The 25,933-nt window shown below is 35.2% G+C and overlaps 1 protein-coding gene and 1 non-coding gene across 11 annotated transcripts in view; one reads left to right on the top strand and one right to left on the bottom strand.

Moving 5' to 3' along the window:
* Positions 1 to 25,933, top strand: part of COL24A1 (collagen type XXIV alpha 1 chain) — a 305,122-nt gene that overhangs the window by 107,302 nt on the left and 171,887 nt on the right. For all 10 annotated transcript variants that reach the window (XM_053592398.1, XM_053592400.1, XM_053592399.1 and 7 more), the window contains 4 exons: positions 2,557 to 2,610; positions 13,382 to 13,435; positions 16,452 to 16,496; positions 24,283 to 24,336. In XM_053592398.1, coding sequence (XP_053448373.1) covers positions 2,557 to 2,610; positions 13,382 to 13,435; positions 16,452 to 16,496; positions 24,283 to 24,336 — 207 coding nt within the window. The remainder of the gene's footprint in view (positions 1 to 2,556; positions 2,611 to 13,381; positions 13,436 to 16,451; positions 16,497 to 24,282; positions 24,337 to 25,933) is intronic.
* Positions 6,117 to 6,244, bottom strand: LOC128587047 (small nucleolar RNA SNORA33). Its single transcript, XR_008380478.1, has one exon. It is a non-coding gene; the product is annotated as a small nucleolar RNA SNORA33 (small nucleolar RNA).

Here is a 25,933-nt window from a genome sequence, read left to right as displayed (position 1 = left end):
AGTGACTAATACATAAAACTGCATTCAAGGAGCTTACAATCTGATGAGGAAAACAATACAAGCCAAAACACTACATTAAGTGACCTTGTAGGACCCGAGGATGAAGTGACAGTATTTAGAAGTGACCTAACTCTTTGAAGGTATGGAGGTCAAGGAAAGATTTGTCAGTTAAATACTATTCAATCTTCTACTTAAAATATAAGTGTTGTAGGTGAAGAAAGTTACAGGAAAGTTATACAAGGCAGAGGAAAATGCAGAAAAAGAGGATGTATACTTTTCAGAGTATGAAAATAGGTCAGTGACTGGAGTGCTGCATGGAAGGGAGTAGAAAAGAGAGTTAAGCAGTCCTAATCATGAAAGCCACAAACCATGTGTTAAGGATTTACATGTTATTGTGAGGCCAGTGACAAAGTAGCATGAGCAGATTTGCATAGAATGAATAGTCTGGCTACAGAGTGAATAGTGCCTTATATAGGGGATGGGAGCATGAATAAAAGCAAGAAGAGTTATTTGGAGACCAGAGTTAGTAGAGGCAGAGAAAAGTGGCTCAAGTGGACAGGGAATTAGGAAGTAGAATGGATGGGGCTTAGAAAGTGATGGGAAGGTGGTAAGGGTGAGGGAAGTGAAGAAATATTCAAAGATGATGTACAGCTGTATGGCTTAACTAAGCCATATAGTTTACTGGTAGATTGAGGTTACATTCACTCAGATAGTGAACACAGAATGAAGGAGGAACATAATGGGGAAGATAAGGAGTTCAATTTTGGACAACTAGCTCTGGTTACAAAAAGAGCTAGAACAGAGTGTCTTGATTCAAGTCCACAAGGATTTTCCACACACACACAGTACACAAAAACCTTGCTAACAAAGGATGTGTTCTAGAGAAAGGGTACGAAATTATCAGGAAAAGAATCTAATATTTTAAAAATTGTCATATGTATACACGTTAACATAAATGAACCTGACACCATTCAACTAGTAAAACAATCAACAAGTCTATATTAAACTATCTGCATTAAACTATTCCAGAACATCCAAAAATCTGATCCTATGATAAATCTTTCCATTACCACTGCTTTTTCTTTTATCAGAAATGTCCCCAAGTTATATTTTTCTGCAGAGAATCCAAGTTTTTTTTTTTTTTTTTTTTTGTAGAGACAGAGTCTCACTTTATGGCCCTCGGTAGAGTGCCGTGGCCTCACACAGCTCACAGCAACCTCCAACTCCTGGGCTTAAGCGATTCTCTTGCCTCAGCCTCCCAAGTAGCCACAACACCCAGCTATTTTCTGGTTGCAGTTTGGCCGGGGCCGGGTTTGAACCCGCCACCCTTGGTATATGGGGCCGGCGCCTTACCGACTGAGCCACAGGCGCCGCCCAGAATCCAAGTTTTTAATCCAAGGTTAGGCATTTCTGTCTTGATCCAGACTGGATGAGTTGGTATCACATTCTTATTTTTCTTTCCAGAGAAAATATCCTAGACCAACCTTGCTGTTCCATATTATTTATTGTTTTTTTTTAGTCCTATCATATTTATTTCTCCACTAAACTACTCTGTCTTGCTGACATTCATATTTTAATTATAACCTTCATTACTTTCATAATCCTTCCTTCTCCCCCTTTTTCTATATTAAAGGAAAACACTGAAACAGCTTTATCTGTGACTGGTTCAATATAAGTGAAACCACAATTATTAGCTTATTATTGTTATTGAAATTTATCTTTATGAATCACATTCTAATCCATTATTTCAGCAAGAATTTTAATCTAATCATTTAAAAAACCCAGTTTGAACCTTTTCCCAGCCCAGATTTAATTTAACACCATGGTCCATTTCTATGTCTTTGCCAACTGTTTTAGACGCTTACGTACTCTCCAACAGGGTAAAAATCATGATTCTCATGAAAAGATAAAGCACACATGGATTAAAGATTTTATTCCACTTAATAATTAATGATGGAATCAGTAAGATGTTGAGTTGAAAGAGTATTTCAGGAGCTAAGTCTTTATAAACCATTAAACATGCTAGGATAAGATAGTTGAGTTAGATACAAAGCTGCTTAATCCTATAAAAACCATAACCCTTGGGATTCATTTTCTTTATCAGACAGAAATTGTTTTGCAGCACTACCTAACAAAAATCTACAAGGTGACATGTAGTTTGTAAACAATAAGTCTAACAGAGTACATTCACCTACTCTTTGGCGGCCCTGTGTCCTATATGTCATTGAAATAACACAGCACACACATTTTTGCATTATTCCAAGTTGTGGTTAATTTGTGAGTAAGACTTTCGCTCTCTTACCTTGAAGAGGACTTTCTTGGGGTCTGAAGATTGTTTGTAATAACTGATGAAGTAAATACTGTTTTAGTATACTTCATAAGTTTTGTATTCCAATGTTAAACAACGACCTAATTCAGCTAATCTTTCATATTGAAATTTTTGAAGACGGTAGGTTGCTTTAACTGGGCATGAAGGAAAGGTAAAGGGAATTTTTTTATGTTTAAGAGATTTAAAATTTTTTTGTGGAATAAATTCTATATTTTTATGTTCCCTAGGGTTTTCCAGGAGATATTGGGATTCCTGGACAAAACGGCCCTGAAGGACCAAAGGTAAAAAAAAAAAAAAAAAAAAAAAAGAATTAAACAAACAAACAAAGAGAGAGAGAGGGAAAGACTAAAGAATTATGGATATCTTGAGTTTTCCAATCTTAATAAACTTTCAAGGTTCAATTAATTGAAATGATTTTCATGGTTTGGTATCCTAAGATTGGGATAACAGTATTTACAAAGCATATAAGTCCCTCAAAAAAGATTTCTTGGAAGAGATGGGCAAAAATCAAACTCTAAAAAGCCAGAGCATATAAATAGCTGAGAATTAAAAAAAAAAAAGGACGAGAATTGTCTGACCAGTAAAACTCTGTAGAGCTCATAAAATATCCATTGATGAAAATAAGAGAAAGTCTCTGGTGTCCTGGAAACTTTACATAGCACAAAATATCTGAAGAAGCCTAAGCATTTTTAACTTTCTTTACTAATTTGTATGCATACTAAAGGAATTATCATGACAAAATTTTAAATACCAAGCTTTGCCATGCAGGCTGATGTGGAGAAGTCATTGTAAACAAATAAAGTGCTGTGAATAATGACATGCAAGGATGAAATAACCTCAAGTTTGGAAAATTGGCAAGTTAGGAAGTGTAACCTGTGAAGGTATCAGTGTGAGTAGAGAGAGGGGAAGTGATAGGAAAGGAAGGCAGGAAGGCAGAAAGGGTTGTAATCATAGCTGAATTTGTTAGTGTACTGGAGGGTAAAGCAGTATAGTACTTTAATAAATGTTTCACAGATAGCATCTCATTTAATTTTCACAGTAGCATTATGAGGCAGTTATTATCCTCACTTTACAGATGATTTAGGTATTCATTCAAAGTCATATAGCTATGACGTCATGTAGCCAGGATTCTAACCCAGATATGATTTCAAGGTCTGAACTTCTAACTACTTAGTTTTGGGATTTAATTGTGCAGAATATTCAGTGCCATGATGAAGAGTTTCTACTTTATCCTGTGGGCATCATGAAGTAATCAAAGACATTTAAATAGTAAAGTATATTAGATGGTTTATATTTTAGACAACACTATTATGTCAGTATGGAGGACAACTTGAGGAGGAAAGAAATTATAGTTATGGAGACGAACTAGAAAAACAACAAGGCAGTAAATAGAGATCTGAAGTAGGATATTCATTCATTTAGCAGACATCAGCTGCCTTTTATGTGATAGCCATCATGTTAGATTATAAAGCTGTAAAGATACCTGCTTTCAAGAGAAAAAGTCCAGATTTTTACTTTCAATAAATTTATGATCTGGAGAAAGATGTACATGAAAACCTTTCAAATAATGAAATCTATTTCAAATATAATTATATTTGAATAACATATAATATGTAATATGGTGAGAGAACAGGGTTAAGGGAGTCAGATTTTGCTTTGCAGAGAAGGTACTGAGCTGATGAATGATTAGGAAGTTGTGAAGCAGACAAGTGGGATGTATGGCATTCAGGAAAAAAACTTGTGAGGAGGTGGAAGATAGTTACAGGCAGTCCCTGGGTTACAAATAAGATAGGTTCTGTAGGTGTGTTCTTAAGTTGAATTTGTATGTAAGTTGGAATAGATACATTTACCTATTACCCGTAAGAGCCTCCATTTATAAGTGTGAGTCGTACATCAGTTGTATGTTTGTAACTTGGGGTCTAACTGTAGTAGCCCCTGTTCATACGTGTGAGTGGTGTGGAGGTTGTGTGTTCGTAACTCGGGGATTGCCTGTACACTAAAAGTTATTTGTTGTCTATCTGAATTGCAGATTTACCCGGGTGTCCTGTATTTTATCTGGCAGCTCCACCTGCCCCCTACAAACGTATCCCTCTCTACAGTGGGCTTTCCCTCTTCCTTTCTGCTTCCATAGAAGTATTCCTCTGCCTGTTATGCCTGTTCAAGCTCCACATGTGTTTTGCATCCAATCCCCTCCTGCCGCCTGAAACACCTCATTGCTGTCAATTATCACCTTTGTCCTAGTCTCTCCTTTGACTCAAATTTTTCCCTGTTTGCCCTTAAAAATCATTCTGATTGCCAATGTCGTAGTTTAGACCCTCTTAATTTTTCACTAGGATTAGTATAATAGCCCTCCCATTGTTCTTCCTGACGCCAGTCCGGCATTTCTGCAAATCTACCTTCAAGTTGCTGATGGAATTATCTCTATAAAGTATAGATGTAATCCTCTCCCTCTTGTGCATAAATCCTCCCATGATCTCCACAGCTTCCAGGTTAAGGCTTATAGTTCTTTACTTTTTATATAAAATTCTTTGTGACCTAATCTCTCTGTAACTCTATAACATCCAAAAGCATCCCTTCAGTCAAGCTCTTTAGCACACCAAAGCATGTCATACTTATCCAAATCTCACAGCTTTTTACATGCTGTTCTTTTTTTTTGGCTATCTCTTTACCTTCTTCAACTTTTGTCAAGCTAACACCTATACATCACATATTACATTGTACAGGAAGCCTTCCCCATTCTTCCTTAATCTAAAACAGGCATTCTTTTCCTATATTCTTGAAAAAAATCTATCAAGAACTGATCTTCATATATTATAACTGCTGATGTGTTTATCTGTCTCTCTATTCGACTTAACCTTTTGGAGAGAAGAGAATAACTCATTTTACGATAACCAGAGCAATATGCCATAAACACATATAAATAACTCAATAAATATTGGTTGAGTAGATGATTGACTGAATAACTGTAGTGAAAAACTATTTTGGTAATAGAACAATGCAACTTGGTAACTAATTAAATTAAGGTGATGGAAGAAAGAGAAGTCAAAGATAAAACAGACTCTGGCTTGGGTTATCAATGTCATTGTACATAAATAGGTAACTCAGAAAGAGGAGCAGGGGAAGAATGAAGGACGGGAAAGACAAGAAATTTGATCCTGGATGTATTTAGTTTAAGGTGACTGACATAGGTAGAAATATTTATTAACAATAGGCAATTACTATTAAATCAATTACTAGTAAACCAAGTTGAAAAGTAGAAATAGCAGCATGAAGGGGAATAGAGAAAGAGACAGATAGACAGTGTAGAGAGGGGAGTGGAGGATTTCTCCTGTCTATTTTAGCCTGTACTTAAGAACTTGAACTTAACTTGACACATAACATAAACATATTTATCCATTCATTCAATAATTCTTTTATTCAGTCTTTATTGAGTTTCTTCTCTGTTTTAGGCCAAGTACTAAATGTGGGATTACAAAGATTACTAAAGTATGGTTTCTCCCTCAGATGAGGTTACAATTTAGTGAGATAGACAGAAATTTAGAAAATTATCCCAAAGCATAAGAAGTTCAATATCAAAGATTTGGTGAAGTGAAATGAGAGCCCTATGTAACTAAACGATGTATTGTCTTGGGAAATACATACTTCAAGTGAAAGTGATAAGTGAACTTAATGTGTTTAGGTATGCCTATCATGCTTAGTATGAGGCGAAAAATCAGATAGCTTTAAAAATTCTTTTTGGCTTGAATATTTTGTTTTTCTTTTTTCTTTCTTTCTTTTTTTTTTTTTTTGTTATAGCCATTTTCAGGGACCTTAATGACTTCAATGTCTGTAAGGCTCGTAACATGGCTTTCCTATTGCCAGCTTTTAAAAATATTTTGTTTTTCTTACAATATCATCAAGAAAAAGATCAGACGTGAAGAAAACCAATGGACCTCTTTAATATTATTTTAGTAATGATCTTTAGATCTGCTTTCTCACTACTTCTCTTAGTCTTACAGTTAAAATGTTAAAAATGGGGCAAAAGATTTTAGATGTAAACATTTTTTTTTTTTTTTTTTTTAATTTTTTTGTAGAGACAGAGTCTCACTTTATGGCCCTCGGTAGAGTGCCGTGGCCTCACACAGCTCACAGCAACCTCTAACTCCTGGGCTTAAGCGATTCTCTTGCCTCAGCCTCCCGAGTAGCTGGGACTACAGGCGTCCACCACAACGCCCGGCTATTTTTTGGTTGCAGTTTGGCCGGGGCCGGGTTTGAACCCGCCACCCTCGGTATATGGGGCCAGCGCCTTACCGACTGAGCCACAGGCGCCGCCCAGATGTAAACATTTTAATGAACACTAGTGGTTGAATTTCTAATGGATAATAAATACTTTCTGATTTACTTTATTTAAGTTTATTCAAGAAACATGAGTTTATAGAATCATCAGTACCAACAGTGCAAGTGTAATTAATTTTATACACATCACTGAATTTTAAAAGACTGTTTCAAAAGGGATAATTTTATCAAGTAAACTAGAAAATAAGACTATAATTTTTGTTTTGTAGGTTAAGAAGAATCTCTTACTGTCTCTCTTCTTGATCCTTCTCATTTGCCTTGAATCTGTTTCTAGAAACAAAGGGGAAAAACCAAACATACTGACCTCATTAACATGATACACTTCTTTAGCTATGTACATTGTATCATATAAACATCTTAAAATTCCCTCTATTTTTGTATACATGTCTTGTTTGGAAAGAGAGAATAACATAAATTGTGAAAGCTCTGTTGAGGCTGTACAGTGTGGTCATCAAGAAAATCATATGCACTGTCTTTGAAATACATGATTACCCCTTTTGCAGACAAATTGGGTCCTTTCCAGAGCAATTTGGCACTGCACTAAAGAAGCCTTTTATTTTACATTCAGATTCTGCCAGTTCACTAAAACCCTCAAACTAGGATTAGAAACTTGTGTTAACTATGGTTCTGTTGATTGTGGAGTTAGTTGCATGTACATGTATATTTGTATGAAGATACAAAACATACTTCATTAAGCCTTCTTGAGAGCTATGCAATTTGGCAGTCTGCTTTCAAGAATCCCATAACATTAGCAAAACCACATCCTTTTCTGCTTACTGCAGAAAGTAAGAGTATCCAATAAATATCCTTTTTTCTTCAGTAAACAGAGGAATAATTTATTTCTTCCTATAAAAGTTTCTGTTTTTACTTTGGCTATGGAGTTAGGAATGTTAAAATAGACTTTTCTTATTTTTTTGTAGCAACCCTGATAAGTTTTTAGAGAAAGCTTGCTATGTGTGAGATTGTGTAGAAATAGTTCTTGCATTGAATTATTACAGTAAGTCTTGTATTTATCTGTATAGAGGTGAGCTAACTTGGTAAGAGGAAGATGCCTAATTCTAATCAGTTCTCTTAAGGTCACCTCAACCCAGCCCTGAAGATTTACACTCAATATGTTGTATAGAGATTTGTATGCAGATTTCTTATATAAATCATTTTATTCTCCAGACTGCATTTAGTTAGCTGAGAAATATTTATTCACTTTGTATAATGGGCAGTGTACTGTGACTTGAAATCAAAATCACAACTTGACCTTCTTTCCAATAGGAACTTGTAATCCTCTGGAAATTTGAGCACGTGTGAAAAGTTAAAAAGCATTAAGTAAGTAGTAAGGAGTTCAGAGGAAAGGATCATCTGTATGGATTTTCTGAGGTCTTAATAGAGGAATTGGGATTTAAGTTGGATGGGCTAGATTTGGCTAACTGGAGCAAAGGGATGAAATGTTCTAAGCAACAGATACAAAACAAACACTGAGATGGAGGGCGAAAGAAAACCTGCCTTACCAGGGGGAAAAAAGCAGGAAACAGATTGTGACAGATCTTAAATATAACGTTGAAGAGTTTGAAAACTAATAAGCCCATGGGAGATTTTTCTTTAAATTATAACTTTAAAAATCCATGACTTGAAATCTACTCCTGTAAACTTTTCAGTGTACACTATTGTAACACTCAGAATGCACGCATGTTGTTATACAACAGATCTCTAGCACTTTGTCATCTTGCATGCCTGAAATTTTATTAAACCCATTGAACAGCAACTCCTCATTGCCCTCAGCCCCTGCGACCACCATTCTAATGTACTTTCTGCTTCTGTGAGTTTGAGTGCTTTAGATACTGCAGTGAGTGGAACCCTGCATTATTTGTTCTGTTACTGGCTTATTTCACAAAGCATAATGTCCTCAGGGTTCATTCATCTTTAGCATATGACATGATTTCCTTCTTTTCTATGGCTCAATAATATACTACATTTCTTTACTCATTTGTCTGCCAATGGACATTTAGGTTATTTGCACCTCTTGGCTATTGTTAGTAAAGTTGCAATGAACATAGGAGTACAAATATCTGTCTGAGATCTAGTTTTCAATTTCTTTGGATAAGTATCCAGAGGTCCTTTTCCCATTTTTAATTGGCTTATTTGTTTTTTTGCTAGGTATAGGAGTTCCTTATAGTTTTTGAATATTAACCCCATATTGCATACATGGCTTGCAGGTATTTTCTCCCATTCTGTAGGTTGCCTATTCACTATGTTGTTTATTCTCTTTGCTGTGCAGAAGCTTTTTAATTCAATGTAGTACCATTTGTTTACTTCTGGTTTTCCTGATCATGCTTTTGGTGTTATATCCAAGAAATCATTGAAGTGACCAGTGTTATGAAGCTTTTACCCTATGTATTCTTCGAGAAGTTCTACAGTTTTAGGTCTTATGTTTAAGTCTTTTAACCCATTTTGAGTTGATTTTTGTGTATGTTATTAGGTAAGAATCCTCATTTTTTCATTTTGTGTGAATATTCAATTTTCCCATCATCATTTGTTGAAGTGACTGTCCTTTCCCATTGTGTAGTATTGTTGACCTTGTCAAAGACCATTTGAGGTTTTCTATTATGTTCAGTCTATATACACATATCTGTTTTTATGCTAGTACCATACTATTTTGATTCTTATAGCTTTATACTATGTTTTTTTTATTATTAAATTATAGCTGTGTACATTGATATGATCATGGGGCATCATTCACTAGCTTCACAGACTGTTTGACACACTTTCATCACACTGGTTAACATAGCCTTCCTGGCATTCTCTCAGTTACTGTGCCAAGACACTTACATTCCACATTTACCAAGTTTCACATATACCCTTGTAAGATGCACCACTGGTGTAATCCCACCAATCCCCTTCCCTCTACTCACCTCCCCTCTCCCTCCCCTCCCTTCCCCCCTTCCCTCTATTCTTAGGTTGTAACTGGGTTATAGCTTTCATATGAAAACCCTAAATTAGTTTCATAGTAGGGCTGAGTACATTGGGTACTTTTTCATCTGTTTTTATGCTAGTACCATACTATTTTGATTCTTATAGCTTTATACTATGTTTTGAAGTCAGGAAATACAATGTCTCCAGCTTTGTTGTTGTTCTTTTTTTTTAATTGTTTGGGATTCATTGAGCATACAGAGAATTAGGTTACACCGATTAAATTTGTTGGATAAAGTCCCTCTTATAAATGTGTCCCACCCCCAACAGGTGTATAGCTTTGTTCTTCTTGTTCAAAATTGTTTTGGCTATTCAGGGTTCTTTATGATTCCATATGAATTTTAGAGTTACTTTTTCTATTTCTGAGAAAAAAATAAAACTGCCACTGGAAATTGATAGCAGTAGCATTGAATCTGTTGATTGCCCTGGCTAGTATGGACATCTTAACAGTATTAAGTCTTCCAGTGCATGAACAAAGGATGTCTATACCTTTATTTATATCTTTCTTAATTTCTAAAGTCACCGTTCTATGGATTCCAGTCCACATTTTTTTTGCCTCATTGCTTAAGTTTATTCCTAAGTATTTTCTTCTGTTTTTTGCTAATATGAATAAGATTGTTTTCTTAATTTTCTTTTGTGGATTGTTTGCTGTTAGTGTGAATTGCAACTGATTTTTGTATGTTGATTTTGTATCTTGCAACTTTGCTGAATTTTTTTATTATTTCTAACAGTTTTGTGGATTTTTTGGGGGGGTTTACATACAAGGTCATGTCATCTGTGAACAGAGATGATTTTACTTCTTCCTTTCCAATTTGGATGTTTTTGTTTTTCTTGCCTTATTGCTCAATCTATGAGTTCTAGTACTGTGTTGAATAGAAGTGCCAAAAGTGGGCCAATTTTTCTTCTATTCATTTCTAGTTTTATTCTATCATGGCTGGAAGAGATACTTGGTATAAATTTTGTCTTCTTAAGTTTTCTATGATTTGTTTTATAATATAACATGTGATCCATCCTAGAGAATGTTCCATATGTGCTTTAATTATTTCTTTAAAGACACTATCGCATTCTCTTGCCCAGGATGGAGTGTAGTGGTATGATCATAGCTCACTGCAGCCTCGAACTCCTAGCCTCAAGCATCCTCCTGCTTCAGCCTTCTGAGTAAATAGGACTACAGACATACATCACCAGACCCCACTAATTTTTTAAAAATTTCTGTAGAGATGGGGTCTTGCTCTGTCACTCAGGTTGGCCTTGAACTCCTAGTGTCAAGTGATGCTCTCACCACGGCTTCCACCTTGGCTAGAATTACAGGTGTGAGTCACTGTGCCCTGCCCATGTGTGCTTTAAAAGAATCCATATTCTGCTGCTGTTGGATGGAATATTCTGTGCATGTCTGGTCTAGAAAGACAGAAGAAAAAATAGTATGGGTTTGCCTGCTTCCTTGAAAGGTTTATTTCTGGTTCTTGGTCAGTAGTGCCATCCCTAGAATAAACAGCTTCGATGAGAAAGTTAAGGGTACCCGGTTCCCTCTAGCCACTCAGCCCCCCCATTGATTATACTCTGGATAGAGAGCTGAGCCAGTTTCTTACATGCATACCCTAATCTAATGTTTAATCTAATATTTATCAGAACCCTTTGAGCCCCAGGAATTGTTTATAAGTTTTTAGTGTATTTTTAATTTTATTACAAGTTTCTATTATCCTATAGTAATTTAATACAAAGTTATTTGCACACACTAAAAATTTTCTAAGCCTCCCAGAAAGGATTTTGCTCCTTATTACACTATGCGTATATCTCTACTGCTATAACAACTTTACCTAATATTTTTTATTTTGAAGGACCATCTTCCATAATAAATTATAAACTTATTGATAACGGAAACATGTCATATATGTATTTGTATAGTCAGAGGTTAATATTTTGCTGTCTATTGGGCCTTATACGTGGTAGAAAATTAATAAACATCAGATGAAAAAATAATGAACAAAAACACGAATTAAATGATTACATGTTTGCTGTCATATACATATATTATGGCATTCTGATTCTGTACCTCTAGTGTGTCTAAACACTTAAAATCTTTCTCTTTGAATTCTGAAAGAGCAGTATTTTGGATATTGAAGAGAATTGAAGTCATTGTGTCAATTTGGATGCTTTCTGTTGCAAGTAATAGAAAACCAACTCAACAGGTTGAAACAAATATGTTAAATGTATAGGGATTCAATCATTCCTGGTTCCAGGACCCCAAATAACATCATAAGAGTCCAATTAGGCCTACTCTCTCCATTTGTTGATTTCATTCTCAGGCTCTCCCTCCCACTGTTCAGTTTACCTAATCCTTAATGTTGTTCTGTCTTTCTGATAGTTCCACTGAAGTCCAAAATTTGTTTTAGTTAGATTGACTTGGGTCTTTTACCCATGCCTGAATAATCACTGTTTCTAGGGGTATGGAAGATGCTGACTTAGGTCCCTGTTACACGTCTCCCATTATAGTAATGGGTAGAAGTACCTCTGAAAGCAGCATGAACCAAGAGTGGAGAAAGAATATTTCCTTAATGAAAATTAGGGCATATTTGCCTGGAGAAGGATTAATGTACATTGGACTGGCATAAAACAGCATATTACCACTTCTGTAATCTAATCCATCACTTCTTTCAAAAATAAGAAAACTGTACAAAGAATATTACCTAAAGTGATGCAGTTTCTTGAATGGAGCTGTTTATATAATAATCTTGTGATGCGTATTAATTGACTTTTAAATTGATGAAGAGTTTTTTATTATTTGATTGTGTTAAAGTCTAGCACTGATAGAGCAAGGTATTAATATAATATGAAGAACAGATTTCCATGCAGGTTTATCACCTGCTGCATTTCAGAACTAAAGATCAAAGTCATCTGGGTAAGGATACTCTTTAACTACAGTTAAAAATTAGATGAAAACTATTAATGGTTTTAGAATCAGTAGAAGCAATATTATAATGGATAATTCTTAAAAGATATTTGCTTAAATCTTTGATTCTACATTGCATAATTAGGAGAACAGAATTTAGTAAGAAAATATTGCCATGTTGACTATATGTTATAGGGGTTTTCTTAATTAGGAAGGTTTTTTTTTTTTAACAGTTACTTTAAAAAGGTTTCATTCCAGGATCAATTTATTTTTAACAACTTGTACATGTATTTTGATTAACAAAATGTTTTTTATAGTCTTAAAATTCCTAGCCCAATTTATACTGTCATTTTCTTCTGCAAATTGCCCTTCTCTTTTTACCATGTTGTTTTGAAAAGAACAGTTAGTTCTTCAACCAATGAGTAATGAAGAACTAATGAATTATTCAACTAACAAGTAATAAGTTCCAGACTCTGCTGGTCTCTTCACAGATATTAAAACACTATGTGTCCCCTCCATCTGTTTTCAGACTTTGTGGACACTGTATTAACAGATTAACAATAGAACACATTACTTTAAATTTAGAAACACTTTCTCTGATAAGTTGTTTGGAGTTTGAAGAATAACATATTGAGCAGTTTATTTGAACATCAACATACTGTTTAAAAATAAGTTCTCCTATGTTTCCCAGTGTTCTAGATGCCCTGTAGTTTTATGCTCATTTATCTTCCTACTGCGTTGTGGTAACTGCTTACAGGGAAGTCAGTGATACCGAGTAATATTGCCTTTCCACAGATTAAAGCTCATTGATCAAAATGTCAACTGGTTTATGATTTTTATTGTGTGTTCTTATATTGCCTTTATAGGGACTCCTTGGAAATAGAGGGCCTCCTGGACCTCCTGGTCTCAAAGGAACTCAGGTATGGAAGAAATGACTATTCAGTCAGCTAGGTTTTTAATTCAAATTTTCTCTTTTTTATTTATTATAGAACTTTAATTTTGGCTTAAAGCAAGCATTTTATTAATGTGGACAATTTTTGTTATTGAGAATTTCAAGTCATCCTTTTATATGGGCAGTAATGGGATATTCAGAATCATTTCACAGTGTTCTGAATCCATTAAAGTGATTTTTTCAGTGATTTCCAGTGGAATTTCTGAAGAATCTGAACCCAGAGTTGCACTCATTGTACTAGAACTTATGTTTACTATTTGGACTATTTTGTATTTGTGACCCAATATATTATATTTTAATATAATTATGAATTGAGCAAAAATGTTTATCAAATAAATAAGATACACTATATTCTAGTGAAGTCTTATAGTATATTGTTCAGATGTGGTTAATACCAACTATTTAAAGGTTAATCAGTGTATTTGGTAAATATGTCTTTAAATGGAGTTAAAGCATTTGTTACTTTTTTATTCTTTGAGAAAATGATGGATAAAATTTATTTTCATTGTCTCACCCATTTAGTTTTTGATCCTACCAAGATTTACCAGATATTTATATTTCAAGACATTATAAATATAGTATCTAAAATATGAGTCCTATAAATTAGTCAAAAATAAGGTCCATATCATGAGTGGAGAACATTTTCATGTGGGAAGGCTGCATTAATTTAGCTGTAATCAAATAAGGTTGCATTTGAAGAAACTTCAGTTATAAATATATACTTTATTTCATAAAAATCTAACCACTACGTACTTAATAATTTCAAAGAATGAAAACGTTTTAAATTTTGAAGTCAATGAATGTTTTAATTACTGTTGTGTGTGCTTTTTGTTGAAAAGTATTTGAACACTTGGTTGTACCCTGAAGGTTCACAGTTTCACAGTTTCAGTTGATCATCTCTGAATGGGTATCAGTCATTTTTTTTTAACCTTAAGGGTGTCTTGATTAGGTTAACTAAGAGAATGTAGATTTGCAGAAATAAATAGTTGACAAGCAAGACGGTAGTATTCAGGCATGTTGCTGAAAGCATGGGTATTCTCCTGCATTTTTCTATATTTCAATGGGATCTTTCATAGCATCAAACAATGACTTTAAAATATCATCCACTGAGAGCTCAATCAATTCTACCTATACTTCTTCAGGTGCCTTGGAGATATCAAATAGGTGAGGTTGAAATACTACTATGAGTGTGATGTCATGACTCTCAAAGTTCATGAGCCTTTTATTGTATTCTCCAATTAGTAGGTCCGTAACACCTATGTATTCTTCAAATGGTTCACATATATCATCCTGTCCTCAGTGATCTTTGCTAACTGGGGAAAATGTTCGTCTGAAATTTCCTTTTGAAGAAGAATGTTTTAAAAAAGATAGCTTTTTATGAAATGTTTGAATTTGGGGGTAAACATCATATATAAATTTAGTTTTATCTTGTAAAGAAATATTCAAGTCATTTTGATTTAATGTGGCATTATACAGAAATGCTGCATTCCTATTGAAGCCTTCTTTCAATAATTCACATGATTATTCTGATATGCTGATTCTGTTCTTCATAAAATTTAACTGTCTATTCTCATAGAGATTAAAAATTTGGCCAACCCCATGCCTGTGATAGACAAGGCACTTTAAAATGATACAGCAAATCCACCTGTATATTCCTCACTGTTCAACTTTAGCATGTTACAAAACTATGCTTTGTTGCATTTGGACAACACAGTTAATAATACTTACAACTTATAGCAAAGTGTCACTTAAAATAATAGTTTAGCATACAGATTTTGCTGATGCAAGATACAATGAAAAATGAGAGCATTCAGATCTGTTAATACTTTTTTTATCTGTGTAATAAACCCTTCATGTTTTCCTGTAATGGAAGGTGCACCCTCTGTATAAACACTCATTAAATTTACCAAAGTAAGTCTAACTTCACGACAATTATCTTGAAAGTTGTTAAAGATAGCTATTTCTTGTTTTCTGTTAGCAGGAGTACCCCAAGCTAGGAGTGCGTGAAGCTAAGAGTGCCCCAAGCAAGTAACTCATAGCAGAAGGAAAATTTTCTATGACCTCAATGAAATATAAAATCTGTGCCGAGTCAGTACTATAAGTCAGTGCATCCAAAGTAATTGAATAATATGTATTTTCCTTTTGAAGTATTGCATGATGTTGACTTATTATGTTGAAGGCTAATTCATGCTGCCAATCATGTTACGGTTGTCCTTGAAAGAAGTGGTTGTTTGCACTTTGAAACATTATCAGTGTCTAAGCCTCCTACAATTTTAACAATTCATTTTCTCACAATTTCTACATTTTAATTTCTGGGATATAATTTTTTGGACCTTTCCCTCTAATTTAATATATCTGTGGTCCTGGGCAGCACCTGTGGCTCAAGGAGTAGGGCACCGGCCCCATATACTGGGGTTGGTGGGTTCAAGCCTGGCCCTGGCCAAAACTGAAAAAAAAAAATTGTGGTCCTCATGAGTGTTATAATGCTGATGAGCATTGAATTTATTTAATGTTGATATTGCAGTTTCAGAGTTGGCACCTGTAGCTCAAGTGGCTAAGGCACCAGCCACATACACCAGAGCTGGTGGGTTCAAATCCAGCCCGAGCCCTCCAAACAATGACAACTACAACCAAAAAATAGCTGGGAGTTGTGGCGGGCACCTGTAGTCCCAGCTACTTGGGAGGCTGAGGCAAGTGAATCACTTCAGCCCAAGAGTTTGAGGTTGTTGTGAGCTGTGACACCACAGCACTCTACCCAAGGTGACAGCTTGACACTGTCTCACCCACACACAAAAAAAGATATTGCAGTTTCATAAAGCAAGAAAATCATCTTATCTTTAGCAGAAACAAGATAATATTGCAATTCCCAATCCATTACATCTCAGATTGATCTTCACATTTCAGAATAAGCAAAATAAGAGTTTACATTTTTTAAAAATTGCTTTTAGCATCATTCAGAATGATATGTTCTGAATTTTTTTAAGGGAGAAGAAGGACCAATTGGACGCTTTGGAGAACTGGGGCCAAGGGTAAGTGTCATATAAATAATTTTCCACACATGCTTCTCTTGAAATCAAGTGTTCTATAAATAATTTTAATAGCTTAAAAATTTTAAATGACAGCAAAAGAACAAGTATTAAGGTAAAATATAGCTATAACATCTCCCAAAATAAAATAGGCCAATAACTGGAATTCTCAGGAATATTTTGAATGATATTACATCTGTCACATATTTACTTGTTTTTTCTGTGGTCTTTTGCTCTTAGTACTGTATTTTGCTATGTATAATGTGCACTTTTGACCAAAATTTTTGAGGGAAAAATAAGGATACACATTATACATGGGTAGTACTACTTCTGTATCACATTATACATGGGTAGTACTACTTCTATATCAATGTAAATGTTTTAATTATTTTATTTACACTTGGGTATTAAAAGTGTAGCCTTAGAAAGCAATAATAATATCCATATGCAAAATAATGACAATCATGAAGACCTCTTGGCCACCTATGATGTGTAAATATCACACATTTGTTACTAGAACATAAAATTTCTTGTACCTCACATCTGTTCTTTTGTTTTATAATTATTTGTTACATAAAATTTTTGTACCATATTATGTTAAAAAAACAAATGCTAAAATTCCTTTATAATACAAAAAGCAAGTACCTAAATATAAACAAATAAAAATTGAAATTCAACAATAAATGAAACATTTTTTTTCCTGAGAATTTGGGCCAAAAACATGGGTGTGCAGTAGACAATGGGAGCCATTATAAATGGAAAAGCACAGTAATTTGTGCAAATTATTTATAAATTTCTCAATTTATAAATTGAAGCTAAATACTTTCACCATTTTTATAATATTCTAAGGATTTCTGTTTTCTAAGTGTGTCAGTAAAATATGGAAAGCTAAAAATATGACTTTTCCACCAATTTCATGAGATAATACTGTGTGAAAATACATGAATTATTTGTTTTCAGGCTCTGAAATGAATTCGTAAAGCATTTTTTGTATTCATGACCAAATTTTACATTACTATGAAATAATTAAAGTATATGCATTACAATACATCTATTTTAAGAGGCATTAGACTCACTCACATGAAATACATTTCATTCTCTTTTCTTGAGAACATCATATGTAAAGTGCTGGTTCTTAAAGGATTTTCACTTTTTTCAGTGTTTTGTAGTTCTCTTTGTAGAGATCTTTCATCTCTTTCTTTAAGTACATTTCCAGATATTTTATTTTCTTTTTAGCTATTGTCAATAATTGAGTATTTGATTTGACTCTCAGATTAACTGTTATTCTTACATCGGAAGGCTACTAATTTATGTACATTGATTTTGTAACCTGAGACTTTACTGAATTTATTTATCAAATTCAGGAGTATTTGGTGGAATCTTTGGAGTTTTCTAGATATAAGATCATATCTTCAGTAAAAAGTAATAGCTTGACCTCCTCTTTCCTAATTTGGATATCTATAATTTCTTTCTTCTGGCTTATGGCTTTGGCTAGGACTTCCAGAACTATGTCAAATAGACATGGTGACAATGGGGGTTCTTGTTCCAGTTCTTAGTGGGAATGCTTTCAACTTTTCCCCACGCAGTATAATGTTTGCTATGGGTTTCTCATATAAGTTTTATAATTTTGAGATATGTTCTTTTTATGCCTACTTTGTGCAGGTTTTTATTATGAAAGGATGTTAAATTTTGTTGAATGATTTTTCTGCATCTATTGAGATAATCATATGATCTTTGATTTTGCTTCTGTTTATGCGTTGAATCACTTTTATGGATTTATATTTGTTGAACCATCCTTGCATCCCTGGAATGAAGCCTACTTGGTCATGGTAATTGTTTTGTTATGTTCTATTGACTTCAGTTTGCTAGTAATTTATTGAAGATTTTCATATCTATTCTCCTAAGGGATATTGGTTAGTAGTTTTCTTTTTGTGTGTGTTATTTCCTGGCTTCAGTATCATGGTGATAGTAGCTTTGTGGGATGAGTTGGGGAGGATTCTCTCCTTCTGGATGTAATGGAATAGTTTTTATAGTATAAGTATTAATGTTTTTGTAGGAGTGACAAAATTCAGCTACGACTCCATCTGGTCTGGAGGGTTATATTTTGTTATTTTTGTTGTAGAAGATGAGAGAAATAAATGGAAAAACATCATGCTAATGCGTCAATAGAATCAACATTATTAAAATGTCTGTACGACCCCAAATGATCTACAGATTCAATACAATCTCCATCAAAATACCAACATCATATCTTAAATATATAAATAAAATAATTGTATTTTTTTGGAACAAGAAAAGGACCCGAATAGACAATGCAATTTTAAAGAAAAGGATCAAATACTGAGCAATCACATTACCATACTTCAAACTATACTACATAGCTATAGTAACAAAAGTATTAGCACAAAATAAAGACATAGACTGATGAACAGAACAGAAAACCATCCACTTATAGCCACCTGATCTTTGACAAGCAAACAGTAATATACACTGGGGGAAAGAGTCCCTATTCAATAAATGGTGCTGAGAAAATTGAATAGCCACACACAGAAGCATGAAATGGGATCCTTATTTCTCATCACTCACAAAAATTAATTTAATATGGAAAAAGACTTTAATGTAGGGCATGAAATCATAAGAATTCTGGAAGAAAATGTTAGGAAAACACTTTGGATTTCAGCCTATGCAAATAATTTATGAAGAAAACCCCAGTGGCAATCACAGCAACAACAAAAATAAATAAATGGGATTTGATTAAATTTAAAAGCTTCTGTACCACCAATGAAATAAACAGAGCAAATAGACAATTCATACAATGGGAGAAAATATTCATAAGCTATGCATGCAATAAAGAGCTGATAATCAGAATCCATAAAGAATTCAAGCAAATCATCAAGAAAAAGACAAACAATAGCATCAAAAGGGCGGCAAAAGACATGAACAAAAAGCTTTTTCTTTTTTTTTTTTTTTTGCAGTTTTTTTTTTTTTTTGGCTGGGGCTGGGTTTGAACCCACCACCTCCAGCATATGGGGCCAGCACCCTACCCCGTTGAGCCACAGGTGCTGCCCAAACAAAAGCTTTTTCAAAAGAAGATGGACAGATGGCCAATAAACACATGAAAAAATGCTCAGGGTCACTAACCATCAGGGAAATGCAAATTAAAATAACAATGAGACATCACCTTACCTTCCTTAGAATGCCCTTTCTTAAAAATCCCCAAACAATAGATGCTGACATGGATACAGAGAGAAAGGAAGGCTTGTACACTGTCAGTGGGACTGCAAATTAGTATAACCTCTGTGGAAAACAGTATAGAGATTCCTCAAAGAACTAAAAATAGATCTACCATTTGATCCAGCAATTTTATTATTTGATATTTATCCAAAGAAAAAGAAGTCATTTTGTCAAAAAGACATCTGACTCAAATGTTTATTGCAGCACAGTTCACCATGACAAAGATATGGAATCAACCCATGAGCCCATCAATTCTTTTTTTTTTTTTTTTGTGGTTTTTGGCCAGGGCTGGGTTTGAACCCACCACCTCCAGCATATGGGACTGGCGCCCTACTCCTTGAGCCACAGGCACCACCCAAGCCCATCAATTCTTGAGTACATTAACAAAATGTGGTGTATTTATACCATGACATGCTACTCAGCCATGAAGAAGGATAACTTAATGCCCTTTGCGACAATTTGGATGGAACTTAAGTGAAGTATCTTAGTGAAGTATCTTAAGTGAAGTATCTAAAAAGTAGAAAAATAAATATCATGCATACTCACTATTAAGCTGGAACTAACTGCTGAGCATACACATGCACAGAGGGAAGTAAAAGTGGACGGAAGCCAAGCAAGGAAGGAGGAGGGGGGGACGTGTGAAAAACTACCTAATGGACACGATGAGCGCTACCTGGGTGACAGGCACATGTATAACCAGGACTCGAGCATTATAAAAGCACTTCATGTAACCAAAAATATTAGTATCTGCATAATACTTTGAAATAAAAAAAAAATCACATTTAAAGAGACATTATTTCTTTTGCATCTTTCTCCATTGGCATACATATTGCTACAATCCTATTAAAAGAAAAAAGTCATTATTCCAAAAACTGTTATTCAAGCCCCGTGAAATTGATTTCATTGAAAATTTCCTCCTGGTAAGATGGGGGAGACGAAGATGGGTAAATTCACACCTACCAGTTACAGTGCACACTATCCAGGTGACGAGACACTTACAACTTTGACTCAAACTGTACAAAAGAATTCATGCAGTCAAATTATTTGTATCCCCATGATATTCTTAATTTAAAAAAATTAATTTACTTTCCCTGGAAAACAGAACTAAACTCACCTCTTGTCCAATCAGTTTTTGCATTTATTATTATTTCTACTGTTGGCTGAAAACCGATGTGGGGTGTGGAACTGCTGTGGAGTTTATCCTATAAATCATCTCTAATACTGAAACAACTCTACAGGATATTACCCTCTGTAAAATTTTTACATTTTTAGATGTAAAAATAAGGTTTCGATGTTATATGTTGAAATATAACACTCTCAAAATCCATCTGTTATGGTAGAATTTTTTTTGAAAAGGCTACTGTAATTTTTCTCTTCTCTTAATTTTTTGATACTACTTTTCCAAGTATACGTCTAAAGTTTAGTTTTTCCAAACCCCACAGAGCACCTGGATAGGTCATTGGTAATAACTCTGTTACTAATGCTCTAAATTGCTTGATTTCTAAGAAGTTATAAATGTGCTGATGCCAGACTCCAGGGAGATTCTTCCCATAATGCAAATATGGTGTATAACTATTTCCATTCTTCCTTCCGTCTCCCATGACTCCGTATCCCTCCTCATCCTATTTAAGACATTATAATTATCCCCTTGGTTGCATTCTGAATTCTCTCTTCATACCCATTTATTCTTTTACTTTTATAAATTATTTTGTACTTTTTCTGTCTTCAAACTCCATTTGCCTCTTTCTCATCCTCTTTCTTAACCTTACCTTGTTTCTTACTTCTCTGAAAACACTGGAAGCGGAAGACATTGACAATTTATGTCGTTGCATCTACCCCTCCCTCTCTCTATGCCCATTGACTTCTGTGCCTTCTCTCCTGTGACTGTGGATAAATAGGCCATATTTTAAGGTAACGTCTAAACTTCCCCTTGTTTACTATACACTCTGTCCTCCTGTCTATTCAAGAACATTGGTCTAGAACAGTGGTTCTCAACCTTCCTACTGCTGCAATGTATTTTCATTGTTACAAAGGAGTCACGACCCACAGGTTGAGAACTGTTGAGAACTGCTGGTCTAGAAGTTTTCCCCTCTCTCTCCTGTATCTTAATTCTTTCTCTCTACTGGATCATCCTAACAGCATATAAACATGCTATTATTTCTTTCATCTTAAAAACAAAAGCAAGGGTGGCGCCTGTGGCTCAACAAGTAGTGCGCCAGCCCCATATACCAAGGGTGGTGGGTTCGAACCCGGCCCCGGCCAAACAGCAACAAAAAAATAGCCAGTAGTCCCAGCTATTCCAGAGGCTGAGGCAAGAGAATTGCCTAAGCCCAGGAGTTGGAGGTTGTCGTGAGCTGTGACGCTACGGCACTCTACCGAAGGCGATAGAGTGAGACTCTGTCTCTAAAAAAAAAAAAAGTAAAACTTGGATTGATCCCAGTTTCCCCTTATTATCTTATTCTCTCCTTCACTTTTCAGTAGAACTCCTTGAAAGTGTTTTCTATACATGCATTTTACATTTTTTCTCCTCCCTCTATCTGTTTAAACCACTTTCATCCCAACTGCTGGAGCACAGATCTTATTTATGAAGGTTACCAGTGGGGTCTTTGTTGCTGAGTTGAGTGGTCATTGCTTAGTCTTCATAATCTTCACATTATTCAGTACTCATACCCCTCAGAAATTGACAATACCATTTCCCTGGAACCAATTCCTTCACTTGCATGATTTCCCTCCTAACGCTTTAGCATCAAATTTATCTCAATTCTTCAAATTCTAAATGTTGAAGCGCTCTGAGGCGTAGTCATCTGTGAAATACTTTTTCATTTCTGTCTACATTCACTGCTAGATGAGCTCATCCAGTCCTATGGTTTTAAATACCATCAAAATGCTGATGATTTCAAAAATTATAACTTCAAGTCAGAACCTTCTGCCTGCTGCAGTCTTGACATGTATAACTACCACTTAAACGTATAACAAGCACATCAAACTCAACTGTCCAAAACTCAGCTTCTAACTTACCCTTTAAAACTGTTCTTAGCTTTCCTTATGTCATATGGTCAATTACTCAGATTAAAAATCTTAAATTCATTTTGACTTTCTTTCTCTTTCTCCCACATTCCACACATGACCTGCCAACTGTTTCTGGAGGCTCTACCTGCAGGCCTCCTATGTCCAGAATGTCACCACTTTTTACAACCTTCTCTAATATAACCCTGATCTGCCCCACCACAGTATAGCTCTTGGATTATTGCAGCAGAATCTCATTATCTGCTCCTACTTGCATCCAAGTGATCCTATTAAAGTATAGATCATATGTGTTTTCTTCTCAAGCCTTATCTACGGCCTTCCTTCCCATCAGAGTGAAGATGCAAGCCCTTACTGTAACTTACAAGGCCCACAGGACCTGACGCCCCATCCCTCATTCCTTTCTTTGACCTCATCCCCTTACTGATCTTCTCTTTAATTCTTCTCCAGCTCATAGTTCCTCAACACACCCTGTGCATCCCAGCAGCAGTGCCTTGGTATTTGCTCTTTCCCTCCACCTAGAGTACTTTTCCTTCGGATAGGCCTGTAATTTGTTCCCTTTTTTAAGTGTTTTCTCAAATGCCACCTTTTCAATGAGGTCTTTTTCCTGGAAATCTTATCAAAACTTTCAAGAAAACTCTCACAGGAGTTTATATCTCTCTTCCCTGCTTAATTTGATGTCTTTCATATTACTACTACCTAATGTACTATATATTTTACTTATTTTTAAAAATCTTGTCCCAGCACTTGGAGGCCAAGGGAGGTGGATTGCCTGAGCTCACAGGTTCGAGACCAGCCTGAGCCAGAGCAAGACCTCATCTCTAAAAATAGCCGGGCATTGTGGTGGATGCCTTTAGTCCCAGCGACTTGGAAGGCTCAGGCAAGAGAATCGCTTGAGGTTGCTGTGAGCTATGAATCCATGACACTCTACCAAGGGTGACAAGTGAGACTCTGTCTCAAAAAAAAAAAATCTCAGGCTAGGCATGGTGGCTCACACCTATAATCCTAGCACTCTGGGAGGCTGAGATGGGTAGATTGCCTAAGCTCAGGAGTTGAAAACCAGCCTGAGTAAGAGCAAGATCCAGTTTCTAAGACTATTTGGGCGTTGTGGCAGGCACCTGTACTCCCAGCTACTGGAAGGCTGAGGCAAGAGGATCACTTGAGCCCAAGAGTTTGAGATTGCTGTGAGCTACGATGCCATAGCACTCTACCAAAGGTGACAAAATAAAACTCTGTCTCAAAAAAAAAACAAAAACAAAACAACAACTTGGTCATCTTTACTAAAATACCCGCTCTAAGAGGACTGTTAGTTTAGTGTATTCCCTGGTCCTTGGCACCTAGAAATATGCATGGCACAGAGTAGACAGTCAGTTGTAGAACGAACAGCTAATGAATATGATGAAATACATTTATCAAATAATTTTGAAGTGTTTAATTTTATAAGAATAGTCTAAATTGTATAAACTTTAGGAAACATGCAAAAATGAGAATGACTAAACATATCTCTTTCTTTCATTTCCTTCTCTTTTAGGGAAAGCCAGGTCAAAAGGGGTATGCAGGTGAACCAGGACCCGAAGGCTTAAAGGTAAAGCAACTGACTTTAGTAGCGATTTTAAAGCATAATTATTACAAAGATAAAATTATGACCCTCATGCAATTGAGACTCTATATATTTATATTGATCTAAATACAGGCTGCATATTCCATTATCTGAAATGCATGAAACCAGAAACATTTAGGTTTCAGATTTCTTTGAATTTGGAGATATAGGTATTATTTATACTTACCATTTGAGTATCCCAAACTCAAAAATCTGAACTCCACAATGTTCCAATGAGCATCATGTCAGTGCTCCAAAAGTTTCAGCTTCTGGGTTTTCAGATTTGGGATGCTCAAGCTGTGTCTATGATTGTATCTATAACTAAATATTTGTACAGCTATGCAACTGAGTAAAGAAATGTTAGGGGCGGCGCCTGTGGCTCAGTGAGTAGGGCGCCGGCCATATACACCGAGGGGGGCGGGTTCAAACCGGCCCCAGCTGAACTGCAACCAAAAAATAGCTGGGCATTGTGGCGGGCACCTGTAGTCCCAGCTGCTCGAGAGACTGAGGCAAGAGAATCGTGGAAGCCCAAGAGCTGGAGGTTGCTGTGAGTCCTGTGACATCATGGCATTCTACCCAGGGCAGTAAAGTGAGACTCTGTCTCTACAAAAAAAAAGAAAGAAAGAAATGTTAGGATAAGACACAGGAGGTCAGACACAGGACGGTTAACCATAACTTTGGTTATTATGTCCTCTTGGGCAGAAATCTACAAGTTAATATAGCATTACCAAGTCTGGGGTTCTTAGTCACGGGAAACATTGATTCTGGCTAAGTATAGTTTGTTCTCTACATAATCATTGGGTAGACTTTATTATTCTATGACACTGAAAAGATCTACCACTCATTTTTTGCTTTATTTCCAAGGTTTAGATGTTTTTAATAACACCAATAAATATAAAGTAATGTTGTGGTTGAATATGTACAGACAGCATTAAAGTCTGAAAGAAACTAGTTGATAAGAATTGAAGATTTGGGGATTAAACCTACAGTGCATCTTACAAGGGTACATGTGAAACTTACTAAATGTAGAATATAAATGTCTTAACACAATAACTAAGAAAATGCCAGGAAGGCTATGTTAACCAGTGTGATGAAAACATGTCAAATGGTCTCTAAAACCAGTGTATGGTGCCCCATGATCGCATTAATGTACACAGCTATGATTTAATAAAAAAAAAAAGAATTGATGATTTTTACAAATTTAAAATATAAGTAATAATTGAAAGAGTCACAGGTAGAGGTTTTCATAAAGGTAGAGGTTTTTTTTTTTATCAAGCTTATCATTTTTATGATACAGAAATCTCAGAAAAAGCTAAACAACACAACATTTTCTAAGATCAATCAAGAAATATGAGCTAAAGTATTTTTTAATATATCAATATGTCTGTGACTGGACTTATCCTCAATGACTATATATACCTGATATTTTCTCAAATTATATACAAAAACTCTGTAGAAGTACAAATGTAGAAGTACAATGTTTATAAACAGAAAGCTTGATCAGTTCCCCTTTATTGAGAGTAATCCCTGTATTGCCAAATAGGTCTAGGAAATCCAGTTGTGAGCTGTCATCCAGTAAACT

This window comes from Nycticebus coucang, chromosome 5, assembly GCF_027406575.1.
Source record: "Nycticebus coucang isolate mNycCou1 chromosome 5, mNycCou1.pri, whole genome shotgun sequence".
Classification (NCBI taxonomy): domain Eukaryota; kingdom Metazoa; phylum Chordata; class Mammalia; order Primates; family Lorisidae; genus Nycticebus; species Nycticebus coucang.
This window is presented reverse-complemented; position numbering and strand designations above follow the sequence as displayed.